Source organism: Camelina sativa, chromosome 15 (assembly GCF_030686135.1).
Source record: "Camelina sativa cultivar CO46 ecotype springtype chromosome 15, ASM3068613v1".
NCBI lineage: Eukaryota > Viridiplantae > Streptophyta > Magnoliopsida > Brassicales > Brassicaceae > Camelina > Camelina sativa.
Window position 1 is genome coordinate 29,460,203 of NC_141894.1, and position 25,781 is coordinate 29,485,983.

The 25,781-nt window shown below is 36.0% G+C and overlaps 5 protein-coding genes and 1 pseudogene across 6 annotated transcripts; 2 read left to right on the plus strand and 4 right to left on the minus strand.

The window, feature by feature from the left end:
* Positions 1-456: 456 nt before the first annotated feature.
* LOC104723325 (uncharacterized) lies at positions 457-7,132 on the minus strand. The gene is made up of 9 exons (XM_087487397.1): positions 7,098-7,132; positions 5,550-6,367; positions 3,810-3,847; positions 3,684-3,750; positions 2,705-3,570; positions 2,013-2,597; positions 1,407-1,651; positions 1,229-1,316; positions 457-1,140 (listed from the first exon to the last, which is right to left on the minus strand). Exons 1-9 carry the CDS (start codon positions 7,130-7,132, stop codon positions 457-459), a joined length of 3,426 nt encoding a protein of 1,141 aa, XP_087343523.1.
* A 1,206-nt stretch (positions 7,133-8,338) lies between these two features.
* Positions 8,339-10,648, minus strand: LOC147927310 (uncharacterized). Its single transcript, XM_087489620.1, has 7 exons — positions 10,439-10,648; positions 10,164-10,370; positions 9,992-10,081; positions 9,810-9,917; positions 9,465-9,716; positions 8,774-9,382; positions 8,339-8,673 (listed from the first exon to the last, which is right to left on the minus strand). The coding sequence occupies exons 1-7, from the start codon at positions 10,631-10,633 to the stop codon at positions 8,392-8,394; spliced, it is 1,743 nt and encodes a 580-aa protein (XP_087345746.1). The 5' UTR covers positions 10,634-10,648; the 3' UTR covers positions 8,339-8,391.
* A 305-nt stretch (positions 10,649-10,953) lies between these two features.
* LOC147927311 (uncharacterized) lies at positions 10,954-14,424 on the minus strand (annotated as a pseudogene).
* A 6,490-nt stretch (positions 14,425-20,914) lies between these two features.
* On the plus strand, positions 20,915-22,108 carry LOC104747673 (blue copper protein-like). The gene has a single exon (XM_010469350.2). It carries the CDS (start codon positions 20,988-20,990, stop codon positions 21,975-21,977), a length of 990 nt encoding a protein of 329 aa, XP_010467652.1. The 5' UTR covers positions 20,915-20,987; the 3' UTR covers positions 21,978-22,108.
* A 1,100-nt stretch (positions 22,109-23,208) lies between these two features.
* LOC104747674 (ADP-ribosylation factor-like protein 2) lies at positions 23,209-24,574 on the plus strand. The gene is made up of 5 exons (XM_010469351.3): positions 23,209-23,506; positions 23,609-23,719; positions 23,807-23,969; positions 24,071-24,151; positions 24,244-24,574. The coding sequence occupies exons 1-5, from the start codon at positions 23,442-23,444 to the stop codon at positions 24,379-24,381; spliced, it is 558 nt and encodes a 185-aa protein (XP_010467653.1). The 5' UTR covers positions 23,209-23,441; the 3' UTR covers positions 24,382-24,574.
* Positions 24,462-25,683, minus strand: LOC109129032 (large ribosomal subunit protein uL6m-like). Of its 2 annotated transcripts, none has more exons than XM_019236510.2 (2): positions 25,544-25,683; positions 24,462-25,034 (listed from the first exon to the last, which is right to left on the minus strand). In XM_019236510.2, the coding sequence occupies exon 2, from the start codon at positions 25,007-25,009 to the stop codon at positions 24,701-24,703; it is 309 nt and encodes a 102-aa protein (XP_019092055.1). In that variant the 5' UTR covers positions 25,010-25,034; positions 25,544-25,683; the 3' UTR covers positions 24,462-24,700. The 2 variants fall into 2 exon arrangements, with proteins under 2 accessions (XP_019092055.1, XP_019092054.1); XM_019236509.2 differs by having other exon boundaries at positions 24,462-25,037.
* Between the last annotated feature and the right edge of the window lie 98 nt (positions 25,684-25,781).

A 25,781-nucleotide genomic window follows, 5' to 3' on the forward strand; every position in this document is an offset into this window, starting at 1 on the left:
TTAAACCAAATTAAAGATAGTCTGTTTGGTATTAAACAAAATTAAAAAAAAGTCCGGTTTGGTATTAAACCAGACTTAAAAGTATGTTTATTTGTTTGATAGAATTGGTGAAGAAACCATCCACATCATAAAAAGATGAAACAAAAAATCAAAGTCATATCATATATTAAGCTCATATTTTCCAAAAAACCAAACTCATATCATATATTAAGCTAAAACAAAAAACAAAAATCATATCATATATTAAGCTAAAAAAAAAAAAAGTCATATCATATATTAAGCTAAAACAAAAAACAAAACTCATATCATATATTAAGCTAAAACAAAAAAAAAACAAAGTCATATCATTAAGCTAAAACTAAAAACAAAAATCATATCATAAATTAAGCTCAAAAAAAAAGAAACGAAAGTCATACAATGTGTCAAACTAAAGACATACTAAAAAGATGAAACAAATCAGTCAATTTCGATATGGTGAGACTTAGACTTTGGAGGGACATAGTTCTTCATACGCTCAAGTAATATTGGATCCTTTGCAGCTTCCCACAGATCGACAGCAATCTTCAAGCACGCATATTTGATGTTCTCATCACTCATCAAATCCAAACTTAGAGATTTCATATGACACTCGATGTATTTCAATGCATAGACCCTGCAATCGCTATGCGACTTATTCAAAACGGAGAGCATCTTCATGTCTATGATTTTATATGGTGTCAAAAGAGATGCTTTTCCATTCACCTTTGCATTAATTTCTTTCAAAATCCTTGGGATGCACGTTGCGAAACACTCGACATACCTTCTATTCTTGTGTCCAGCACAGTCGAAGACTTCAACAGTTCTTAAGACGAAGTTAACGCAAACAGAAATCCAGTGGTTGCCGTTGACGCAAATCGGAGCGTATATCCTGTCAACATCTGTACCCCATTGTTTTCCTGTCTTTCCATGAGAAGGAAACTCACCATTAGCATACTCGAGAAGTCTACTATCCCATTTGTGCTGCCGCTTTGTCTTCAAGTACTTGGTGTATTCCACTTTAATTCTCTCACTGAAAATGCAATTCATGAAACCAACACGGTCTGCCTTCATTTCACCTAAAGATGTTTTCTCCCGGAATAAATACATCATTGCATCCATTTCCTTGAAAACAAATAAAAGTGAAATTTAAATTTAACCATGGTAAAATAATTAACAAATTAAGTATTGAAGAAATCAAGTTAATACTTACTGGATTGTGCAGCCACTTGCAGTGAGTAATGACACGGTTAAGCAATTCATGATTAATTACCGATGGACCAAACTTAAGTTGCTCGTAACTGTGAAAAAAATAGTAATTTGTAAGCTAAAATTTTTAAAATCTCGACAATTATCAAATTGATGCTTAGAATAAAAATAAGAACACGTACCTATGATTCCTTTGCCATGCTTCCAAAGCATTCCATCTAACTTCGAAGACAAAAACCAAATCAGCATCCTCGTCATACTTTCCCGCATCTATTGGAGGATCAACTCCAGGTACACATTGTTTTTGCGAAAGATGTCCTACTGTTTTTGCTAAGAAATCTTGAGTGCCCAATAAATCTTGACTGTCAATATTAAGGTCTATGGCACCCGATTTGGTGAACAAATCATCAAAAAGAAAGTTATCTTCCTGTCAATGAAAAGATCAAACAAAGTTTAATGTTTAGAAACAAATAAATTCAAAGAAAGTTTAATGATTACAATACAATACATAAGTTCACAAAGACAATTACAATACTTAAGTTTACAATTAGCCGAATATTTTCAAATAACTTACAAAGCCGAATTTTTTTAAAAAAACAAAAAAACGCAGCCATTTTCCAAAACATTAAAACGAAGACAACTTTTACCAAGTTACTTTTTACGTACCAAACTCTTTGGTTGAACGGATGGTGATTTCCCCTGTGTCAAAAATATAAATCAATAAGTTTGACAAAATCATATAGTCGATATGATACAAACCAAAGCTTATAAATTATTTATTGACTTACCACATCTTTTGGTTTAAAGGATGGTGGTGTGGCTTGTGTCGAAGTTGATGCTATAGTCGATAGTATCTCCTTCACTTCTGATACATCCTCCTCCATCTTCTTCAATCGCTGGCCTATTTCTTCCTTAAAAGGCTTGAAAGAAGCTTCAAACATACCTTTAATGAATGATTTCATTTCTTCATCAAAACCATGAGTGAATGACGTTGCGGCTCGCTGACATAGGAATTGCATTTTTCGACTCTCTGCACCATGATCAATCTGCTTCGTCTTTCTCTTCTTCGTGCTTGATGCTCCCACATCTACATCTTGCTTCTTCTCACTACTCTCCAACCCAGACAATTGATTGTCTCCATCACTTTTCTTTTCTACATGATCATCTTTGTTTACAACCTCCTCTATCTTCTCTTCTTCAACATCATTACTTTCAACATGACCCCACTCATGGTCTCTAAAATCGTAACCAGATTGCACCAAATGGTTTACGTTTTTGACTCCCACATCATCGATCTCATCACGCCTAAAAAGCTCTACATCATCGATTATGTCAAAAATTCCTGACCTCGAGATGTATGGATAGACGATATCCTACCAAAAACACATACATAAAAATTTTGGTTAAGCAATAGTAAAAAAAACAGAACCATATTCAGACCATGACAATTAAAGAAGAATAGAGAAAATAAATTACTAACCTTTGGTCCAATAGATTGCTCTATGATGATAATGTCTTGATAAGACACTTTTGCAGCTCCCTTCCAGTTAGAACATCTAGCAACGTTTGTGAATTCCTTGTTGATCTTTTCTCCCAACAATTCTCCAATCACTAGAATTGCTTCCATAACCCATACTTGAAGTGCAAAGGAGAAGCCATTAAGAATATAACTGTTGGTCTTCTTCAACTCCTTTCTTGTGTCCATGATCGAGGTCACAAGGTAGTCAAAAGAATGTAAACCCCAAGGATAAGCTCTCAACTTATCAAGATCCATCACCAACTTGATGTATGAGAGAGGGATCTTTTTCTTCTCGTCCTTAGCCATTACCAAACCAGCTATGACGCACACATATACAAATCTTAGCTTGTCTTCAGGTTCCCACTTGTGAACTTCTAGTAGGTGCACATCCATCAGCCTCTTAATGGTAATCTCCCCATCTCTCTTCAATAGTCTAGCCCAAAAACCTTTGTCCTTCTTCCAACTGTCTTCATTCCAAGATTTCAAATCTAACCTGAAATCATCCTTGCATTTGAGTCCCGTGACTGCATTATATTCTTGCATCGAAAATCTCACTGGCTTCCTTCCAAACACAAACCAAAGCTCATGTTTCTTATCTGTGATCAACTGCCTACACATGATGCTGTGTATCAAACGAGCAGAGTAGCCTAAACCATTTTCGTAAATGGCAAACAGATTCGCAAAGACAGGATCACTCTTCACTTGCTCATACTCGGTTGGCAAAGCATCCTTGATTCTTGTCAAGATAGACATTCTGCAGCTATTGTTTATCTGCTTCACTTGTGGTTCATCACCATATCTGAAAATGCGTTTGGGATAATCAACGCCTGAACAAAAGATTAACAAAAAAAAATCAAACACAACAATAAGAGTTGTTAGAAATATCAGAAAAAGCTCTCAACAGAGTAAAAAAAACAAATAACAAAATTTATAAAAGTACCTGATATCACTTTGCTTGATCCATCTTTGCCATCCATGTTCAACAAGCTAATATTGCTCATATACACCTAACATGCGAAACATAAAACATATTACTATCAAATAACTACTAAACCAAACATGAAACCAAGAACAGTTCATAAGCGATCAAACCAACTTTTAAATCTAACAAAATTGAAAAACTATGAAACAATTAGATCAAGATGAACCAAGACAAGCAAGACAGAGGACCGTGTCAGATTAGACAACCCCCAAAGAGAGAGTTCAAAGCGAGGTTACTACTTAGTCAAAGATGACGAAAGATAAGAGACAAGCCAAACATGAAACATAAAACATATTTCTATCGAATAACTATCAAACTCATGCACTACTTGAAAACAGGATCAACCCCAACCAAGAAACAGAGTGATTTACAAACTAACAACTCAATTCAACTCAGAGTAGCTCCCCAACAACCACAAACCCCCAAAAATACAACCCTGTACAAAAGGGGACGAATCAGAGAGAATCAAGAAAATCCAAAAGCAATAACTATCAAACCAAACATGAAACCAAGGACAGTTCATAATCGATCAAACCAACTTTTAAATCTAACAAAATTGACAATTTAATACAAAACATTGCAACCACCAACTCAAGCTATCAAACCTATTACAATCAAATAACTATCACACCAAAAATGAAACCAAGAAAAGTTCATAAGCGACCAAATCAACTTTTAAATCTAACAAAATTAAAAAACAAGACAAGCATTGCAACAATTTCAATGTTCTCATCTCTCATAGCTCAATTTAGTAATACAAATAAAAACCGATTAAGAAAATCAACATGCAACTCCTAAATCTATTGAAATTGAGAATTCTAGAGTGATTTACATTGTAATATGAAGCCGATTTTGACAAGCATTGCAACAATTTCAATGTTCTCATCTCTCATAGCTCAATTTAGTAATACAAATTCAAAACCGATTAAGAAAATCAACATGCAACTCCTAAATCTATAGAAATTGAGAATTCTAAAGTAATTTACATTGTAATATGAAGCCGAATATCAAACGATGTGAAGAGAATCAAAAGATTGAGCGATGGGAGCAAACAAAATCATGGGAGCAAATAAAAACATAAGTCGCAAGAATAAAAAGGAAAACAAATCAGAAGGAGGACGAATCAAGGAAGAAGATTCGCCCAGATGAGAAAAGAATGATAAAAAGAAACTCAACGCCGTCGATTAATCGGGAGAACTAGCCGAAGAACACCCTCGCCGTCGCTGTCTTTTTTGGTTTCTTACGATTTGGTAAAAAAATTAATTGGGAGTGAAAAGGGTTTTCATTCCTTTTCAGTGTAAAAAACTCTGGTTCGTATAGAGGTTTCTGTATCTCAGTTTTTATTCCTTTTTATTTTTAATTTTTTGTGAATAATTTAACATGATTTTATTGTATTTTCGTTTATATTAGGTGGTTTTAAAAAGTGAGGGTAAAATTAAGTTTTTATTAATATAAAACCTATTTCACCAAACCTAAAAAAAAAGAGTATAGATGGACATTTTTTGAAAAAAATGTCCTTTTTTCCAATTTTCCCGAAAATAAACGGGTAATGGTATTGTACATGGTACACAAACACAAACTAAACAATGATAAACTTTAACTGTTGCAAGGATAAGAATTTGCCTAAATTCTCAAAAGAATTTTAGATAAAATGTAGCATGGCAAAAATATTTGTACATTGCCTCTCTTAATCACCATTTATATATTGCTAATCTTTTTTTTTTTACCTCAAAAACACCATATTTTATTAAGCTGGTTCAAATAGGTCAGCCTCATGAGCTGACCATTCCGGAACCTGCGGGATTACATGGGAAAAGAAAAAACCTCGTGCTCGAGCCGCTTTTGCAAGACGGTCAGCACGGACATTGTTACCTCTAGGTATACATCCAATAGAAAACATAGAAAAACTCCTTTGGTAGGATTGAAAAACATCCAACTCCGAGGCAAAAACTGGCCAGTCTTTAAACTCATCTATGACACTTAAAAGCTCTTGACAATCTGTCTCAAAATGGACTTTATCATATCCCCGAGATATAGCAGTTTCCATGGCCCAGCATAAAGCTTCTAATTCAGCATGAAGAGGTGAAAGCAAACAGGGTAGTGCTCGTAAACCCCCGATGGGCCGCTCTAGATCAGCCAGAATAAAACCAACGCCTGTAGCTGCATCATCCTTCTTCCATGAACCATCCACTTGGCATAGCACGAAGCCTGATGCCTCGCTTGTAATAGCTCCTGGGATTTGCGGGGACCTCGTATCATCGGTGGATCCATTTTCCTCGACCAGCTGTGCAACCTTCCATACTTGAGATTCTGACATAGTGATGTGTAATGTGTCTGTTGGGAGAGTATCAATATTGTTAAACACTTTGTTATTTCTTGCTTTCCAGACGTACCAAATAAGCCATGGGAAACTGTGTAATTGTTCGTCCTCTGTTCTCAGCTCTTTTGCGCGCCAAAACAGAAAATCCACATTTGTGAAGAGAGCTTGACACGGGAACACACCCGGACCTGTAGGAATCCCCGAGAGTGCCCATACTTGAGCCGCAGGAGGACATTCAAAGAGTACATGGTTGATTGACTCATCCTCCGCACCACACCTTAGACAGGTTCTGTCTGTTCCACAGTGACGATCTGCTAACCGGCTACTTGTAGACACACATCCAGATAGAGGTTGCCATATAAATTCTTGGGCCTATCTTATTTACCCTTTAGAGATTGTTAACCTTAGGAGGACAATTCTTGGCTTCTTTTATTACTTATTAGCACCAACCAATTACTAAATAATATTTATAAAAATTCAATTAAGTTTGCCATTGAAAAAAAAAAAATAAACACACCATAAATAATTATTTACTTTACATTGTATCTTTTGTAGTGAAATTTTATTTTTGATAATATTATAATTGTATTAGGTATTTGTTTAAAATAAACTAAGTGGACAGAATTTGCAAATCTAAAAATTAAAGGACTATGATGGAAATTAAAATAAAATGGAATATATTTGAATAATTTATTTTAAAATTAGAAATAGAGCAAACTATTGGGTCAAACTTATGTTTCTACTTTTAGAAAACCCGCTTTTAGAGCAAAAAATAAAGACAACTATTGGAGATGATCTTATATGATATGAGCCTATATAAACGATGAGGTTTAAAGAACTTTTTTTTATCATCAATCTAACACATATTTATAACATGGTGAAAAATCTATATATACATTTTGTAAAAGAACCTTGGAGTTCTAAACTATTTACAACCCTATATCATTGACATTTATTGTTTATTAAGAAAATTAGATATTAATATTTCTCATATCTAACACTACAGGAAAAAAGGGTTTTCTTAGCATCAGAAAAACGCTATTGAACGATACTAGAACGGTGTAGAAAGCGCTATATCTGCTCCCATTATAGTAGGTATGATACTTTACATAGCGGTTATGGTGAATGCTATTATACATTTCGTTAATATAGCGTTTTGTTTTATGCAATTGTTAGTTGTAAGATAGCGAATCTTTATTGCTGTAAATATTATTAATTATAGCAGTTTGATTGCTTATTCAATAGCACTTCGAATATGTAATTACTTTATAGTTGTGACCATCAATTCAAAGGTGACCATCGATTCAGAGGTTAGGAAGGAGAAGACGTGACCATCGATTCAGAGGTTAGGAAGGAGAAGAGAAAGAATATCTTTGCAGCTGAATAGAAATTAAGAAAGGAGTGAATAAATGACCTAAAGAGCAAAGACTAAGATCGCGCCACGTCATCTATCCGAGTCCTATACCATGATTGGTTGAATAGGTCTGTTTAAGGAATGTGTGGATTTCGCCATGTCAGCAATCCGAATGAACCCTTGTCATTGGCTATTATTTCTGAAGAAATTAAAATGTATTTTCTATGCTAATTTGGAATTTATTAAAAATTACAAAATTATGTGTTAAACATTCTATGAGATTACCTCATGTGCCATAATTTTTAAAAAATTTTAAAAATATATTTGAAACTTTTTTTGTATAGTTTTTTTGAAGGCATGTTAAGCCATAATGTTACTATGAGAAACATGTAATCTAATGTTCTAATGTGTTAATAGTTTGTTCAAATTCAATGTTTTTAGAATAAGTTAAGTAATGATTCGAATTGTTTTTTTATTATCCTTTAACATTACAATATATTTACTATTAGCTACTATTTAAAACAAACATAATCCTAAACCCTAGTCTTAAGGGTTGAAACCCTATCCTTACCCTAAACATACCCTAAACATAAGAATGTATATACTAAAAAGGTAAATTTTGTCATTATTGATAGTTATATTTGTCTCATTATATTACCTTATTAAATAGGAAAATTGCAAAATATAATTTTTTTTAATTGAAAAAAAAACGTAAATTATCAAATTAAACGTTTATTAACCCATTATATTAATTTCTTTTGTGTTAATATTTAAATTTATGTTTTTGTGCACATCTAAAATTTTCGGTTATTGTTGTGGTTGCTGATATTTTATTTTGCATTAAGGCGAGATTAGACTGAAAACAAGATAGTCAATGAAATGCATAGATTCGAAAATACTCATTCAAGTTTTAAGTTCTCAGAAAGTCAAGTGCAGTAAACACGATAAAACATTGTTTTATAATTTTCAACACACTACGTACTTAGAAAGTCTCAGAGAAACACAATCTTGTCATTAGGCCAAGCCACTGTTGTGCCTATTGCATCAACAATGAATTTCACTTCTGAATTTGGTCTCCACACTTTTGCATCTTCAATCTTTGAAACATCAACCCAGACCTTGGAAGCATTTGGACCTAAGGGTTTGAAATGTACTAGATCAGCTGGATCAGTGGAACACACTCGGCCCTCTGCAACAATTTGACCAGAGTTTTTGCAATCCAAAAGGGCACACTTTTTGACTCCTTTAATGGTACCAGAGTTGGTACTTGTACACTAAAACATCATCAAAATGCAGTAGACATAATAATCAGAAATTTATCACCACCACATCAATGACAAAATTGATACACATCATAACAACATCAAAACTTACCCCAGGTGATCTTTTCACCGAAGACTCCCCTGCATTCTGATTGATGACTTCTATCTTATCCATTGGCCATGCGATTTGTACATTGAGTGCATCAGCCATCAAAAGTGTTTCTTCTGTTGGCCTCCATAGATAAACAGCTTCCTTCAGGACACGGTCAATCTTTACAACGACAACATTTGGACCCAGAGGGATGTTGTTGAGCATTTCTCTCGGATTTGTGGAACACAAAACACCCTCAGCAACAACTTCACTATCACCTTTGCATCTTTCAAGTGATTCATCAGAAGGATTTGGACTTGTTGGGTCACTGAAATAGACCTTATCATCCAAAATCACTTTATCAGCTGGCCACGGAACTTTGCTGCCGACAGCATCCCCAAGTGAGAGCATGGTAGGGGTAGGTCTCCACAAAGCTGAATTTGGGTCTATTACAGACTTGACAATAGGACCAATGGGTATACGACCAACCTTGTATACTGGATCTGAAGTGTAGTATTCTCCTTCTCCGACCACGACATCTTCTCCTGAAAACCATTCAAGCAGCTGACATCTAACTCCTTGACTAACGTCACTTGCTTCAGATTGAGCTCCCAATTTAGAACAGGTTTGCTGACAAGAAGATACATGTAATCTTTTTAAATGATCTTTCTATAATGCTAATCGATACATACAAATGAGATAGCAGACTAACCTTTCCAGCTAAATTTTTGACAACATTTTTCAGTTCTTTAATCTGACTAATCAAATCGGCTTGTGACGCTTCCAGCTTTTGCACATGTGTGTCTCTAGACTGGAGGAATGCTAGTTTGGTAGCTGTAATGCCTCTACCCAAACCTCTAACTCTTCCAGGTCTGTCTTTTCTCAACACTTGACTAACAGCATCTTCTCCTATGTTATCATTGGCTGTTGAGTCCATTTGACTATCGATTGACTGTATTTGTTCCTGAGACATGCACAAATATATATCCTTGGTCTAAGCTTTAAACGTTGTAAGTAATAGATATGAAAACTTATAAGTAATTAGATAACTTCATACAATAGTCTTAGCAAATTCTGGCTTCACTGGTCTTCCATCTCTGTGAGTGTGTCCTGCTAGCCATATCTTACTTCTAGTCACCGTACTAGGGTTTGAACTCTTCTGTTTCTACAAGCAGTAGTTATATAAGTGATTTGGTTTCCCTGTATAAATCGAAATTGCAGTACAATATAGACACTTACTAAATCTTGTGTCAGGCAAAACATCCCTCTGCGGCTAGTTGTGTGTGGAATCTGAGCTCTCCTCAAGTTCATGTATCTCTCACTTCTCACCTAAAAAATGAACAAACAAGCATGTATCAATGTAAATACATGTATCGAAGATAAAATAACTGGAATGAAAAAGATGGAACACCTTAAACTCCGTAGTAAACTTGCTCTTCACCCAATTGTTCCACTCGGTAACAGATTGGATGTTGCTTGGCTTAAGCTTCAAACATTGCACGTGACTTCCTGCAATTCTCACTTTGGACAGAAGTTTAGATGTGGATGCTCTCCACAAACAACCCATCTGCTTGAAAATAGCATCTTTTTGCCACTCTTCTTGCAAAGTAAACCTCCCCTATAACAGAAAATTTGTTAGCTGACATTCATAATTTTTAATGTACAGTAGTAAATAAAATCGTATACCTGAATTTTTTCCCACATTGCATCTTTTTTTTGTTCATCAAGTTTCCTCCAATCAGGGAGTGTTACCGGAACATGCTCCCTCACAAGAAGACCAAGAAACGATGAAAGTGTCACTGATCCAGATCCTGCATGTTCACCTAGAGATGTAAACTCTACCACAACCTTGGCCAGAGGGTCTTTAGCAACCTTACGCATCTTCGTGTGTCCCCTTGTTCTTTTGGTGGTTGAGGTTGACTGCTCGGGTTGTACTTCTTCAGTTCTCGGGTGTGAACCTCCTCCTTCATCAGGCTTGTTAGATTGTTCACCTACTGCGTCTTCTGGACCAAGTGGTACGTCAACTCCATCCACCTCTCTCTTAGATTCTCCATCATCTCCATCCTTATCTTTCTCAGATTCTCCATCAACTCCATCCTTATCTTTCTCAGATTCTCCATCAACTCCATCCTTCTCTTTCTCAGATTCTCCATCATCTCCATCCGTCTCTTTAGCATCTTCTCCATCAATAACATCCCTCATTACAACATACCATGGAGATGATTTGTATTCTCTAGAGTAAAACACTTGTTTTGCTTGTGATGGCAGTATGTATGGATCTCGGAGAAATGTAGTTTGATTAAGATGGAGGTTTACAAGCGTAAATCCTTCTTCATCCTTGACTCCATTCCCTGTGTTGGCCCAACTACATTTGAATAGAGGAACATGGAACATGTGGTAGTCCAACAATATGATCTCCCTGATCACGCCATAGTATGTAACTACGTCTGCCATCTGCTTAGTATCCCGTGCACTAGCTCTACACATAGAAAAGGCTTCATATGTCACTCCACTGCTCTGAGTCTCTCGCTTAGTGTTATCTATATGAATTCGACGTCCATTTATGACAAACCCCTTATGGGTTTGAGCAATATGTCTAGGTCCAAATGCCAGCCACCTTATCTACAAAGTAAGATAATAAAAGTAGTTAGAGCTATCACTGAAATTAAACTTATGAGCGTAAGTAAAAGAGATTAGTTCATACCTTTTGCTTTATCCACTGTGCAAACCTTTCTGTATGGAATTTCCATAAAAGAGTTTCATTCCTGGCACATCGGATATCGTTGGCTTGCAATTCTTCCAAATGCATTCTGATTCAGGTTTAAATTATTATTTATTACTAATACAAATTACATAAAATATGAACTATAGTTATAATTTTACTTACTGGACATAAGGCTCCACAACTGATGTGTTCATTAACACATAGCGATGTGCTATTTCTATCTCTTTATCTGAAAGTGTAACTTCAGAAGCCTTCTGTAGTGGACGACCCTCAAGTAAAACATCATCAGAATCCAGATCTTCATTTCTTTTTACTGCTTCTTTGACAGGTGCAAAATTCTTTAGAAAGTCTAAGCAGAAGGTTATGCATTCTCCAGCGGAGTAGCCCTCAGCCATACATGCTTCTGGCCGTGCATAATTTTTGACATAAACTTTAAGTGTCTTCATATACCTACAACTCAATCAAAAAACATATTGTTAATAATCATGTGGTATTACCACATAAGTAATAGATAGAAATATTAAAGAAAACAATACCTCTCAAATGGATACATCCAACGAAAATGCACTGGTCCACCCAAATGTGCCTCCCTTGCTAGATGTAGGGGAGATGGAACATGATAGCAAATAGTGATGGAGGAAAGAACCGCTCCAGTTGGCACATTGTCTCAACGATCTCAGCCTCCAACGATATTAGCTTCTCCTTGTCAATAGCACGTTGGCATAATCTGTTGAAGAAGTTGCAGACTCAAGTCACAGCAATCCTAGGCCCTTTTGGCAGCAAGCCTCTCAAAGCCACGGGAAACAGATTTTGTATTAAGACCTGATGATTGTGTGACTTAAGACTACCAATACCAGGAGGATTCATTGACACACAATTCCCAATATTCGAACAATATCCATCAGGGCCCCTGAACTTAGACAAACTCAGGCAAAACCTTCTTTTCTCTTCCTTTGACATCCAATAAGCCGCTGGAGGTAAGTATGTTTTCTTGCCCCTTAATTGTGTATGCAAATGTCTTCGTATTCCCATATCTTCCAAATCTTTTCTTGCTTTCAAGCCATCTTTGGATTTAGCAGTTTGCATCAGAGTGGACAATAAAGCATCAGACACGTTTTTTTCCACATGCATGACATCAATGTTATGATGCACTGGTAAGTCCTAACACATGATCAGCAAGATTGTCAGTCTATATATATGTTGCATATCCATATATCTATATCTATATGAATTTAAAAAAACAAACAAATAATTACCTTCCAATACGGCAATTCAAAGAATATGGACCGTTTTTTCCACCTCTATTGATCACTATTCTCTTCTTCTACAATAAGCACATCTTCATCCAATGTAGATCGTTTCCTCTTCTTTTGCATATCCAAAGTTTTCCCAAAATCATTCCTAAAATCTTTTAATATCTCAGCAATCTCTGCACCAGTTTGAATTCTATTTGCTGCCCGTTCTCGACAGTGTTGTCAAACCATCCTTTTTTGCGCCTGTACGGATGTCCAGGCCTTAATCATTTCCTATTGCCCAAATACACATACTTACTGCTAAACTTTAACCACCTACATGGTGTGTCCTTTCCACAAATGATACATGCTTGTTTCCCCTTAACCTTACACCCAGCCAATGTCCCTAAGGCTGGATAGTCACTGATACTCCACAAAAACAAAGCTCTAAGTGTAAACTTCTCTTTCATGAAAGAGTCAAAAACTTCAATACCTTCTGTCCACAAATCTCTTAAATCCTCTATCAAAGGTGCTAGATATACATCAATGTTGTCACTTGGTGCAGTTGGACCAGGGATCAATATAGTCAACATGATGTTCTCGGCCTTCATACAGATGGTAGGAGGCATGTTGTAGTTAACTAACAAAACTGGCCATGTACTGTAATTTGTGTTCTGCAAAGAGAAAGGATTGACTCCATCTGTAGAAAGACCCAGTCGGAGGTTTCTAGGGTCAGAAGCAAATTCTGGCCAGGTAATGGAGTCCACATGATGTCGCATTAAACCATCTTCACTACTATTGTTGAAATGCCATTGCAAATCCTCAGCCATTTGTTTTGATCTAAACATCCTCTTCAATCTATCTTTGATTGGAAAATACCTAAGCACTTTCCCTGGAATCCCCTTCATTACCTCAACACTGTGTTTATCGACTTTCCATCTTGAAGCACTACATCTTGGGCAGTTTTCCATCCAATCATACTGCTTTTGATAAAGTATGCAGTCGTTCTTGCATGCGTGAATGACATTGTAACCAAACCCAAATATCTTCAAGAATTTTTTCATTTCGGCAGTGGACTTTGGAAGCACATTATCTGCTGGTAACATGTCTTTAACAGTAGTCAGTATCTGGTCAAAGAAGTTCTCAGATATCCCACTCTTCACTTTGATGTGGTACAGCACTGTTATCACAGAAACCTTGTTGTACTTGTGACATGATAAGTAGAGTGGAGTTTCGGCTTCTTCTAACTTCTCCCTAAACTCAGAATCTTCTGGAATTCGACACTCCTCATTTGTTTTTTCATCATTAAATTCTGACTCAAAAAGCTGTTTTTATCAACTCAAAAGCCTCTTCCTCTGAAGTTGGAACATCAGCAGCCGTTCTATCCCTCCTTTCCCCATGCTTACTCCAAAATGGATTCCGCTTGTATTTCTCATCCATATCCCGAATCACTAGATGATCTAATACGGTCTGTATCAGCTGATGGCAAACATTTCTACAATCAACGCAGGGACAAAACATATCTGTAGGATTACCCAACCTACTTGCAGCTCCAAATACAAATTTTCTTGCTTCCATCTCATACTCAAGGCTATTCCTGTATAAGGTAATTAAATTACACTATTTAGAATCACATTATAAATGAATCCATGTATAAAAGTAACAAGATCAGAATCAGACACATACCTTGGAAGCTAGACCCATGCCTTCTGCATTTTACACCAATACTACCCAAGCTCCAACACCAATTATACGTACAATTGTGATAAAAAATTTACTGATCAGATACTCACATAAACCAAATCAACAACAAAATGACAAAAAAAAAAGCTAGAAATAATATCTTACACAAATCAAGGTACGACCAAACAAAAGCTTGAATCTAGTTTCTGCAAACATAACAAGACATGAATATCATTACAACAGTTTCAATTACAGATCAGATAATATCGATTAAACTCAGACAAACATCACTCAGTATCAAATATTACCTTCGACTGAAGATCAACTTCAATCTTCCTGCAACAATGAGAAACAACATACGATTCAGATCACCGAAACATGAATTATTAAATCATTGCAAATTAACGAGCACCCAAACATATATTTTACCTTCTGAGTCACTTTCAATCTCTCCAGTGAAACTGACGAACGAGATCAACAATGAAACTGATGATCGAGATCTACAGGGATTGAGAGTAACAAACTGAAAGATTGAGAATGAGACTGAGAAGAAAGAGAGAAGAATTAAACTGAATGAGATAAGAGAAACAAACTGAAGAACTCGATCGGTGGAGAAAGAGAGAACGGCGAGAACAGCGAGAGAAGTGGCGGAGAAAGAGATAGAATTTTTTTTGTAAAACCTAGTTTCTTTAATTTATTTTCTTCTTTTTCTCTCTTTTTATTCTTTAATTTACTTAGTAAAATTTTGGGTGGCAACGCAATTTTCATTTTCCCGGTTTCCCATAAAATAGCGTTTTCATTTTTGATATTGCAATCGAAGAACCAAAATCTGGACGCCACATCAAAATCTATTCGCGGTCATCCTAGGATAGCGTTTCGAATTATGGAAACGCTATGTTAGTTTTTAAGAAACTCAACTATAGCACAACAAGAAAATCTGCTATTAAATACTGCTATTGAAACCATCATTTCCTGTAGTGTAACAAAATTTCCTAAATCACTCCCTAATAAATCTCAATTACCATTTTCCAATTTCATTCTCTCCTTTTTTTTTGTCAACCAAAGCTTCCATTTAAGCTAAAACCTCAAAAAGAGGTGAGTTCTTACAACAAGAGTTAACATAAACAAAGCAACAAAAGGATAAGAGCTCCATGAGCTTAACAAAGGGATTTTCAACTTGAACAAGTTTTACAATATTTGAGAAGTCTACTGGAACCAATACGGATTTATCTTTGAAGCCAGGCTTCACGAGATCCTTGACTAACAGGTGATCATGAATGGCTCTAGCGGATAACGCATTTGAGCCTGTAAAATAGTGTTCCACGGAGGGAACAGATGGAGGGCTTCTCGCCAACAGGAGAGGGATCAGAAGCATAAGCTTTTCAATCTTTTAGAAACAGACCTCATGAGTCTAGCTGAAGCTACAACCAGGGTTTGCAGAGAATGGGCATCAAACCGTAACAAAGCAGGTGGGTCCTCCCTCACATGAAGCTCAATGCCATGGAGGTTAAGAAAATCAACACAAAGCTTGTAATCGGTTTGGATTTGATAGTTATCAACAGACCAAAGCTTATAGTCTAGTGGCGATAGGTGAGAAATGGGAGCAATGGGCATAAATATCGGGTTCAAATCCACAGTCAGGTCAGGATCATACTTATAGCTAACATTACAAACATCCGACCAACGCTAATATACTGGCCTCGACATACATATCTAACAAGCCATTCTAGAGACGCCAATGTTCTGCTACCAAGGGTCACTCGACTTGACCAAGCAGAGGTAATGGGTGCTTAAAGAGGTTGAGCTTGATATAGACTTATCAACAACGGATCTGGGAGGGTTCATACTCGGTTCAAGGTTAGGGAGTAGGACAGAGGCTTGAAAAGCAACACAACACATAATGTTCGAGAAAAATACAACTCCACCTAAATTCAACATCAAGTTTGCATTCGTTGACAAGTAAAGTGCATATATCCATTTGGTTTCGAGAAAGGAGTAAGCTAGTCTTCTCTAAGGATAGTGTTACTATGACCGAATGGGAGAGCATTCTCGCCATTATCAAGCAAATACGATTCTGAGTAAGGCTAAGAAGAGCAATTAAGAAATCAGACTGGATATGGGACACCGTGGCGTTAATGGGCTACAAAGATAAGCGAGGCCTATCCCAACAAACCCTAGGGTTGCTGGTGTTGGGTGATGGGAGAAAATGTCGCCGCCGTTCTGCAAGATCGTAGTGGCGTGCGTCGGTAAAGCACCTATGGGAACCATCCGCCAGCTTTTGAGCTTGCCGTGTGCCATCGGCGTTCCCAAAAGAAAAGGCACACCTGATGGTCCAAGAGAAGCTCATGTCATCAACGAAACCCAGTGGGAAGGAAACAATGGTGGTGCCGGTGCTAGTCCAGATATAGAGCCAATTGGTGTAGCGATGAAGTCTTGCTCGGATGTATGAGATGAGGAGCAGCTGGACTGTTGTGAAGCTTCTGGCATCGGGTTCATGAGCGGGACTTCTTGGAAAGTTATAATTGGATTTTTAGGGAAAAAATACTTAGAGGCAGAACAAAAGACTAGGGAGAAGCTTATGTAGATTAGAGAGAGGTTAAAAGGGTTTGTCAACCTCAAAAAGAGGTGAGTTCTTACAACAAGAGTTAACATAAACAAAGCAACAAAAGGATAAGAGCTCCATGAGCTTAACAAAGGGATTTTCAACTTGAACAAGTTTTACAATATTTGAGAAGTCTACTGGAACCAATACGGATTTATCTTTGAAGCCAGGCTTCACGAGATCCTTGACTAACAGGTGATCATGAATGGCTCTAGCGGATAACGCATTTGAGCCTGTAAAATAGTGTTCCACGGAGGGAACAGATGGAGGGCTTCTCGCCAACAGGAGAGGGATCAGAAGCATAAGCTTTTCAATCTTTTAGAAACAGACCTCATGAGTCTAGCTGAAGCTACAACCAGGGTTTGCAGAGAATGGGCATCAAACCGTAACAAAGCAGGTGGGTCCTCCCTCACATGAAGCTCAATGCCATGGAGGTTAAGAAAATCAACACAAAGCTTGTAATCGGTTTGGATTTGATAGTTATCAACAGACCAAAGCTTATAGTCTAGTGGCGATAGGTGGGAAATGGGAGCAATGGGCATAAATATCGGGTTCAAATCCACAGTCAGGTCAGGATCATACTTATAGCTAACATTACAAACATCTGACCAACGCTAATATACTGGCCTCGACATACATATCTAACAAGCCATTCTAGAGACGCCAATGTTCTGCTACCAAGGGTCACTCGACTTGACCAAGCAGAGGTAATGGGTGCTTAAAGAGGTTGAGCTTGATATAGACTTATCAACAACGGATCTGGGAGGGTTCATACTCGGTTCAAGGTTAGGGAGTAGGACAGAGGCTTGAAAAGCAACACAACACATAATGTTCGAGAAAAATACAACTCCACCTAAATTCAACATCAAGTTTGCATTCGTTGACAAGTAAAGTGCATATATCCATTTGGTTTCGAGAAAGGAGTAAGCTAGTCTTCTCTAAGGATAGTGTTACTATGACCGAATGGGAGAGCATTCTCGCCATTATCAAGCAAATACGATTCTGAGTAAGGCTAAGAAGAGCAATTAAGAAATCAGACTGGATATGGGACACCGTGGCGTTAATGGGCTACAAAGATAAGCGAGGCCTATCCCAACAAACCCTAGGGTTGCTGGTGTTGGGTGATGGGAGAAAATGTCGCCGCCGTTCTGCAAGATCGTAGTGGCGTGCGTCGGTAAAGCACCTATGGGAACCATCCGCCAGCTTTTGAGCTTGCCGTGTGCCATCGGCGTTCCCAAAAGAAAAGGCACACCTGATGGTCCAAGAGAAGCTCATGTCATCAACGAAACCCAGTGGGAAGGAAACAATGGTGGTGCCGGTGCTAGTCCAGATATAGAGCCAATTGGTGTAGCGATGAAGTCTTGCTCGGATGTATGAGATGAGGAGCAGCTGGACTGTTGTGAAGCTTCTGGCATCGGGTTCATGAGCGGGACTTCTTGGAAAGTTATAATTGGATTTTTAGGGAAAAAATACTTAGAGGCAGAACAAAAGACCAGGGAGAAGCTTATGTAGATTAGAGAGAGGTTAAAAGGGTTTGTCAACCCCCCCCCCCCCTCCCCGGGACGCCGGCGATCAGAGGTCTCACCGGCGTCGAAAAGCATGGTTGGTAAGAGAGTCTCAAGTCCCGTGGCTGGGAGTTTTTTATGGCAAACTTTATTTTTCTTTTTTGACCTCTGTAAGTTTCATTTTCTCTTTTCATCCTTATATGATTTTCTAAAAATATTATTTTATTCCAGGAAACATATGTATAATAAAAATATTTTTTTCTCGCATATGTTGCAATTTTAATTTTTCTAGAACATACGTATAATACTCAATCAACTATATTAGAACCCGCGGGACAAATTATTTATAACTAAAACATTTCAATTATAAGTTGTATTTGTTGGTTAAATATGTTATAACTATATAATAATTTTTAATTTTATGGTTTAAACCATATAATACCATAATATAATTTATTTTTTACATAATATTTATTTAATCAATATAATTAGATATGTCTATTCTCTTATACCGATAGTGTTAACAAAATAATGAATTGATGTTTTACCAGTGTAACACCGAATTAATGATATTTTAAATTTTGATAAATATCGATAAAACCCGTCCAGCTATATAACCCTGTCCCAAGATATTTAACTCGCACTATAGCATATTAATTTTTAATATTTATTGTTTTGTATTATAAATATTAGATTGAGTTGATATATTATTTATTAAAAGTATAACCATGTACATTTTATAAGATTGACGCTTCTTATAAAGTTTAAATATTATAATACTTAGAATTCTTAAAATGGTTGTGTATTTCTCATATTTGAAGTTTCGTAAAAGTTTAAATATATTATTAATATTTTAAAGGTCTTCTAACTTTTTAAAAAGTTGAAATATTTATAATAGTTAAACTTTTTATAAAGTTTAAATATTTATAATATTTGAAACTTCATAAACGTTTAAATATTATTAATATTTTTAACATTTTAAGAACCGGAATAAACTAAATAATTTTTTTTTTTAATTTTGAATGTCTGATAAATCAAGATGTCTACTCATTTATATCATGAATCATTTTGGTCTCTTTTATAGTATGACTCCGAACTATTGCCCTTTTTTTTAGACGATGTGGGATATTGTACCCGTATTTTTTATTCATCTATTGAGTAATATATGTCCGTTTTTAAAAATTTGTATTACATCATATGCAGGAAAAATCACAATTTTTATTAACTAAATGTATTATAGAATAATTCAAGATTAATTAAATCTAAATTTAAATAAAAATGAAAGAGAAGCATATATTTATGTTTGAATAAGATAGAGAGATTTCTATATTTTTAAAATCTTACCTGTAATTAATTTTGAAAATTTTGGTAACTAATATTAAAGACAATGCATTAAATGCTAATTGTTTCCAAAATGATTTTTTGAGCAAAAATTGCTGCAAAAATACTAGTATAGATTTTTTTAAAAAAGTGTATGTATAACGTTCTATATCGGGTAGAAAATTTTATACAATGGTTCAAAACTGTTATAAATATGACTAATATGCTTAATAGATGAGGTTATATGGCGAGACTGTTTGGATCGATATTAATAGAAGTTTAAAAAAATATTAATTTAAGTGGTACAACTACCCTTACTTTATTATTTTGTTAACAACATCAATATTAAAATATTATACATATTTAATACGATTAAATTATGATTATCTAAAAAAAAAATTGTCTTGCAGAATATCACGAATTATATCATAGAATTAACAATCAAATACAAATATATAAATACAATCTTAACATCAAATAAAATAAATAAAATTAACTACCAATTACAACTTTAAATTTAATAACATTGGTAAAAAAATAGTTTTGTGTGGTGTAATGCGAATTAAAATCTAGTGTGAATTAAAATAATATAAAAAATGTAATATATATAGTGGTATGAATAAAATGTTGGAGATTAGTATATATGTAGATACTTGGAGGTGAGAGTACATATATTTCTTCTATATATATAAAGGAAAGATCAGTTTGCTTTCCAAATTAAGTTTATATAAACTAGCAAGTTCCACTTTCTGTCAAGTTACACTTGTAATTATCAACTTAGCAAAATTTGCTATTGGCTTGAGGCTATAAGACATGGAGATGTCAATCAAACAAATCCAAGCCAATAGCATGAAATTGTCGTCACTTCTATTTACGGATCAAAAACATAAGATCATGGAACAAACATACGAGCTTTATTGTTGGACCTGCATATATGATTCACTCTTTGGGTTTATCTAAAACCATAGGGTTAATTTATTAAATTAGTAAAACAAATAAAGAAATTAAATTAACTTTAGAACGTTCTTTTTTCTTTTTTTGCTAGTCGAACTAGAAGAGGTGAATCAAAATTCAGAAAGGATTAAATCTTCTATTACTCTAGAAGAAGGAAATAAACAAAACAAAATCCTAAAAGGATTAGGAATGATGGTACAGCAGTATATAAACAATGCTAGGCTACGTTCTCTCTTCACAACTCATCATTCATATCAATCAACACAACACAACTCAACTTTCTCTCTGCTTCAGATCTCGCAACCTTTGTTCCTCCCTTGTCAATTTTGTTCATCTAATCATGGCCATGACAATGAAGAAGATCTTACTCTTCGTGCCGCTGTTGATAACAACCTTCACGGTTCTCTTTGGTTCTTGCTCGGCTACTGTCTACACCGTTGGAGACTCGGCTGGATGGATTGCCAAAGAAGGCTTCTATCACGAATGGACCAAGGAAAAGGTGTTTTACGTAGGAGACTCTTTGGTCTTCAACTACGATCCCCACGTCAACGACGTTACTCAAGTTTGGGGAGCTTTAGAATTAGAATTCTGCGATACTTTTTCTCCTAAAGCCGTCTACAGGACAGGACATGATGTGGTTACCTTCACGGAACCCGGAGATCACTACTTCATCAGCTCAAATCAAGCTCAATGCACACTTGGACAGAGCCTCGACGTTCTTGTTGTTCATGACCTGTCACGTCCTATTCCTCCACCACCACCGAGCAAGATCCTTCCTTCCGGGGAAATCTACAGGGTCGGTGACTCTAAAGCATGGAGGGTTCCTGAAGAGAGTGACTACTATAACAAGTGGAGTGAGGATAAATTGTTTCATGTAGGAGATAGTCTACTTTTCGAATACGACAACGAAGTAAACGACGTCTTAGAGATTAGCGGTGACCTTGAATTCATAACCTGCGACCCGTCTTCTCGCGTAGCCGTGCACAAGACGGGCCATGATCTCGTTACGCTCACCAAACCAGGAGTTCACTATTTCATTAGCTCAGAGACGGGTCACTGCGCGGCTGGGCTTAAGCTTCGAGTTGTGGTCGGACCATTACCCAAAGCCGTTACTTTCACCGATTTTCCCAAGAAGATGGATTTGTCAGCTATGGACCGACTCACAAAGTGGTTAAGCACTTTCATACCCCAACCCCATCACTAAAGTTTTCGTTGTTATTTCTTTGGTTTGAAATTAGCTAATCAGAGTTTATCTAATTACTGGTTCAGTGGTTGTAATTTTGCAAACTCTCTGTTTTTCTTTTCCTTGTTTCGTTAAGACCCAAGTTTGTTTAGTTCTGGTTTTCAGTACTGATGTAACGTTTCAGATTTGATTCATTATAATATAACGAAACCTTACTTAATACAATTTCAGTTTAGTGCTTCCAATGTTTTGTCTCAAGTGTCAAGATCCTGTTATATAATAATAATACACGGATCAATCAAATATAGGTTTTAAAATTCTTGTTTCTCAAGAATCTCCAATCTGCATGTATTTCTTCTTGTGGTTAATGATGTTTCAGTCAAATTTCGTGGCTTCAGCTTACAATTTTCTTATTTGGGCTAACAACGACAAAGGTTTAGAAGTTAAAATTAACAATTAAATACAATTATATAAATACAATTTTAATCATCCAATAAAACAAATAAAAAATTAACTAACAATTACAATTTTAAGTTTAATAATTTTGGGAAAATATAGTTTTGGTACACTGCAGAAGCAATAAAATATTAGATTGTGGGCTTCCAAATTAAAACTAATTAGTAATGAGTGGAGAGACTCATATTTATATATACCACTTAAGATCCTACACGACTTCTAATGTAGGATATTATATCCCTAGTATGCCTCCTCATGATAATGGCTCTTCTAGGCATCAATCTCAGTATGTTTCAGGCATGAATCGACCAGTCTGTTAGGAGTGCAAAAACCAAATTGAGAAAATATGCGAATTAGATTTAAAAAAAAAAAGAAAATCAGAAATAAATTGTAACAACATAATATAAAAACATAATATAAATCACAGAGGCGAGATATGCTATCTCATTCATTAATTCAATAAATCGGCCGTAATTGCTTTCGGATAATCACGATTTATGAATCCCATTATACAACTCAATCGAACAGAGCTTTATCACATACAATTTTCATATTTGGGCTAACAATGACAAAGGTTTAGAAGTTAAAATTAACATATCAAATACAACTATATAAATACAATCTTAAACATCAAAGAAAACAAATAAAATTAACTAACAATTACAAATTTAAAATCTAATAGTTTTGGTAAAAATAAATTCGAGTTTTTATAATATCCCAATTATTAAAGAACAAAAGAAACCACTAATCTGGCCAGACATGATAACAAGGCCCATCACTTATAGCATCACCATTTAGGCTTAACTAATTTGTTATTAAAAGCCCGTTATGTTTGGCCCATCATCACCGTCTATTGTCTTCTCCGTTGGAAAATCGCATCCTTAAAGAGCAGCCATCTCCATCGTCGTCGGTGACGAAAACCACCGCGGAATCGGTGGAAACGTCTCCGAAATCAGAAACTGAGTATACAAACCATTGATATCGTATTGATATTTCAATCTTATCAAGTCTTTTTTTTTTTTGTGAGAAATGGGACTGTTAAGCATAATCCGGAAGATCAAGAAGAAAGAGAAGGAGATGCGTATTCTTATGGTGTATGTCTCATATACCAAAACTCGTTACACATTCTCCGATCTAATCATACATTTATAGAAATGATGTTGTTCTGATTATGGTTTTCTATTTTTTTTTGGTAGTGGACTTGATAACTCTGGGAAGACGACGATTGTGCTTAAAATAAACGGAGAAGACACAAGTGTGATTAGTCCAACTCTTGGATTCAACATCAAAACCATTGTTTACCAAAAGTAAGTAAAGCTCTTCAAAATTGGTTCAGGAATATGATCGAACAGGTTACAGGCAATGTTTAATATTTGTGAATGATGATTGTGTAGGTATACTCTTAATATATGGGATGTTGGTGGGCAAAAGACTATAAGATCGTATTGGAGGAACTACTTTGAGCAGACTGATGGGTTGGTTTGGGTGGTTGATAGTTCTGATCTTAGGAGGTTAGATGATTGTAAGATGGAACTTGACAATCTCTTGAAGGAAGAGGTATGTATATTCATTCATACATAGTCTCTAAAATCTTTGTAGTTTGAAGCCTTGGGTGCTGTTTATGATGAAGAAGATGATGATCTATATTCAAATGGCAGAGGCTAGCTGGGTCATCTTTGCTTATACTAGCAAATAAGCAGGATATTCAAGGTGCACTTACTCCTGATGAAATTGGCAAAGTAAGGGTTTTTGTAACTTTAGTGGGTTAAGTAAGATATGTTCGAGTTGTATTGTTTTGCTAAAACTGAGTTTCATCTTCTTGCTTGTGAAGGTGCTAAACTTGGAGTCAATGGATAAAAGCCGGCACTGGAAGATCGTGGGTTGCAGTGCATACACGGGTGAAGGTTTGTTGGAGGGTTTCGATTGGTTGGTTCAAGACATTGCCTCCAGGATTTACATGCTTGACTAATCTCTGTGTTCTTCAACTAGTGCATTGCACAATGGCATGCTCTACTAGACGATTTGTAGTATGCTGTTCAAGTGATTTCATTTTGGCATGTAAGCTTTTTCTTTCAGTCACAATGATTCAACAAGGATACAACCTAAGTTTCGAAGACGAACTCTTCTCATCTTGTTTAATTGAAAGAGACTTAACAACAAAATGATGTTTCATACATCCAAATAAAACTTATTGATAAGCAAATCCAACCACATACTCTACCACAAAAAGGTGAAAGTTGCCTCTGCATATAAAGAGAGAGAGAGAGAGAGAGAGAGAGAGAGAGAGATCATTTCGACTTCTTTCCTTGCTTCTTCTTGACAACTTCGTCAATGTACATTATGCCTTTGCCCTTATAAGGTTCAGGAGGTTTGCAACTCCTTACTGTTGCAGCAAACTGATGCACTCTTTGCTTGTCGATTCCGGTGCAGCAAACCACATTGTTCTTAAAACAGAAGACCCGAACTGCTGGAGGAACCGCAAGTTCGACTTCGTGACTGTAACCCAATTTGAGGTATAAGAAACGTCCTGCTTCCTCAGCTCTGGCTTTGTATCCAACTCCAACTATCTTCAAGAACCGAAAAAACTTGGCTTCCATTTTCCCCTTTTCCTACAGAGAATTGCTGCTGGTTACCAAAACAAACTTGTCAGAATCATCAAGTTAAAAACCAAACCTTTCAGAATACAAAAGTTTGCTGTTTAGTTAAATCTCATACACACACACACACACACACACACACACACACACACACACATCAAGGTAGCAAATTTCGTCTCTCTTACCACTCAAACCATCACAAAGAATAGTATGAAAAACTGAAATTGACCAACAATGGTTTTTATAAACCATTTGTTTCATTGTAAATCATCTCAGAGACATGGAAACAAACGATGAGCTAAACAGGAAATACGTCGAGCAGCTTCCGTGCAATATTACGATAACACTAATATACAAATAAATGAACATACAAACTCTAATTAACTCCATTTTCACAAACACAGAGTGCTAAAGTAAGAAAAAAACACCAGAAATGAGAAATAAACACGATAAAGCTCGATTCCATTTCTAAGAAATTAATCGGAAAAGGAGAAGAAGAAGATTGTGAGATTCATACAAAAGCAGAATGGTTACCTTTTTTTCTTATTTCCGGTGAAAAGAAATGAGACGAGTGTGCTGATGCTGCTTCCGTCGCCGGCGGATCCAGATCACTCCTTTTAACTCCGGCCTAAAACCTTCTCCTATACTTTGATTTCGTTCTTTAAAAATGGTTGACGTTTTTACCTGTATTGCAAAACGACACGATGTTTTCTCCCCCTCAAGTGTTTCTTTGAATAAAGCCCATTGGGCTACATCACAAAGCCCAATAAAC

Coding starts and splice junctions, on each gene's coding strand:
- LOC104723325 (XM_087487397.1), bottom strand. CDS start 7,132: ATGGGAGCAGATATAGCGCTTTCTACACCGTTCTA. Junction 6,368..7,097: donor GCGCTTTCTACACCGTTCTA/GTATCGTTCAAT, acceptor GTCTACAAGTAG/CCGGTTAGCAGATCGTCACT. Junction 3,751..3,809: donor TCGCTTATGAACTGTTCTTG/GTTTCATGTTTG, acceptor TTCGCATGTTAG/GTGTATATGAGCAATATTAG.
- LOC147927310 (XM_087489620.1), bottom strand. CDS start 10,633: ATGCGTAAGGTTGCTAAAGACCCTCTGGCCAAGGTTGTGGTAGAGTTT. Junction 10,371..10,438: donor CAATGTGGGAAAAAATTCAG/GTATACGATTTT, acceptor TTTCTGTTATAG/GGGAGGTTTACTTTGCAAGA. Junction 10,082..10,163: donor AGTTTACTACGGAGTTTAAG/GTGTTCCATCTT, acceptor TTCATTTTTTAG/GTGAGAAGTGAGAGATACAT.
- LOC104747673 (XM_010469350.2), top strand. CDS start 20,988: ATGCTAGGCTACGTTCTCTCTTCACAACTCATCATTCATATCAATCAA.
- LOC104747674 (XM_010469351.3), top strand. CDS start 23,442: ATGGGACTGTTAAGCATAATCCGGAAGATCAAGAAGAAAGAGAAGGAG. Junction 23,720..23,806: donor AAAACCATTGTTTACCAAAA/GTAAGTAAAGCT, acceptor ATGATTGTGTAG/GTATACTCTTAATATATGGG. Junction 24,152..24,243: donor CTCCTGATGAAATTGGCAAA/GTAAGGGTTTTT, acceptor TTGCTTGTGAAG/GTGCTAAACTTGGAGTCAAT.
- LOC109129032 (XM_019236510.2), bottom strand. CDS start 25,009: ATGGAAGCCAAGTTTTTTCGGTTCTTGAAGATAGTTGGAGTTGGATAC.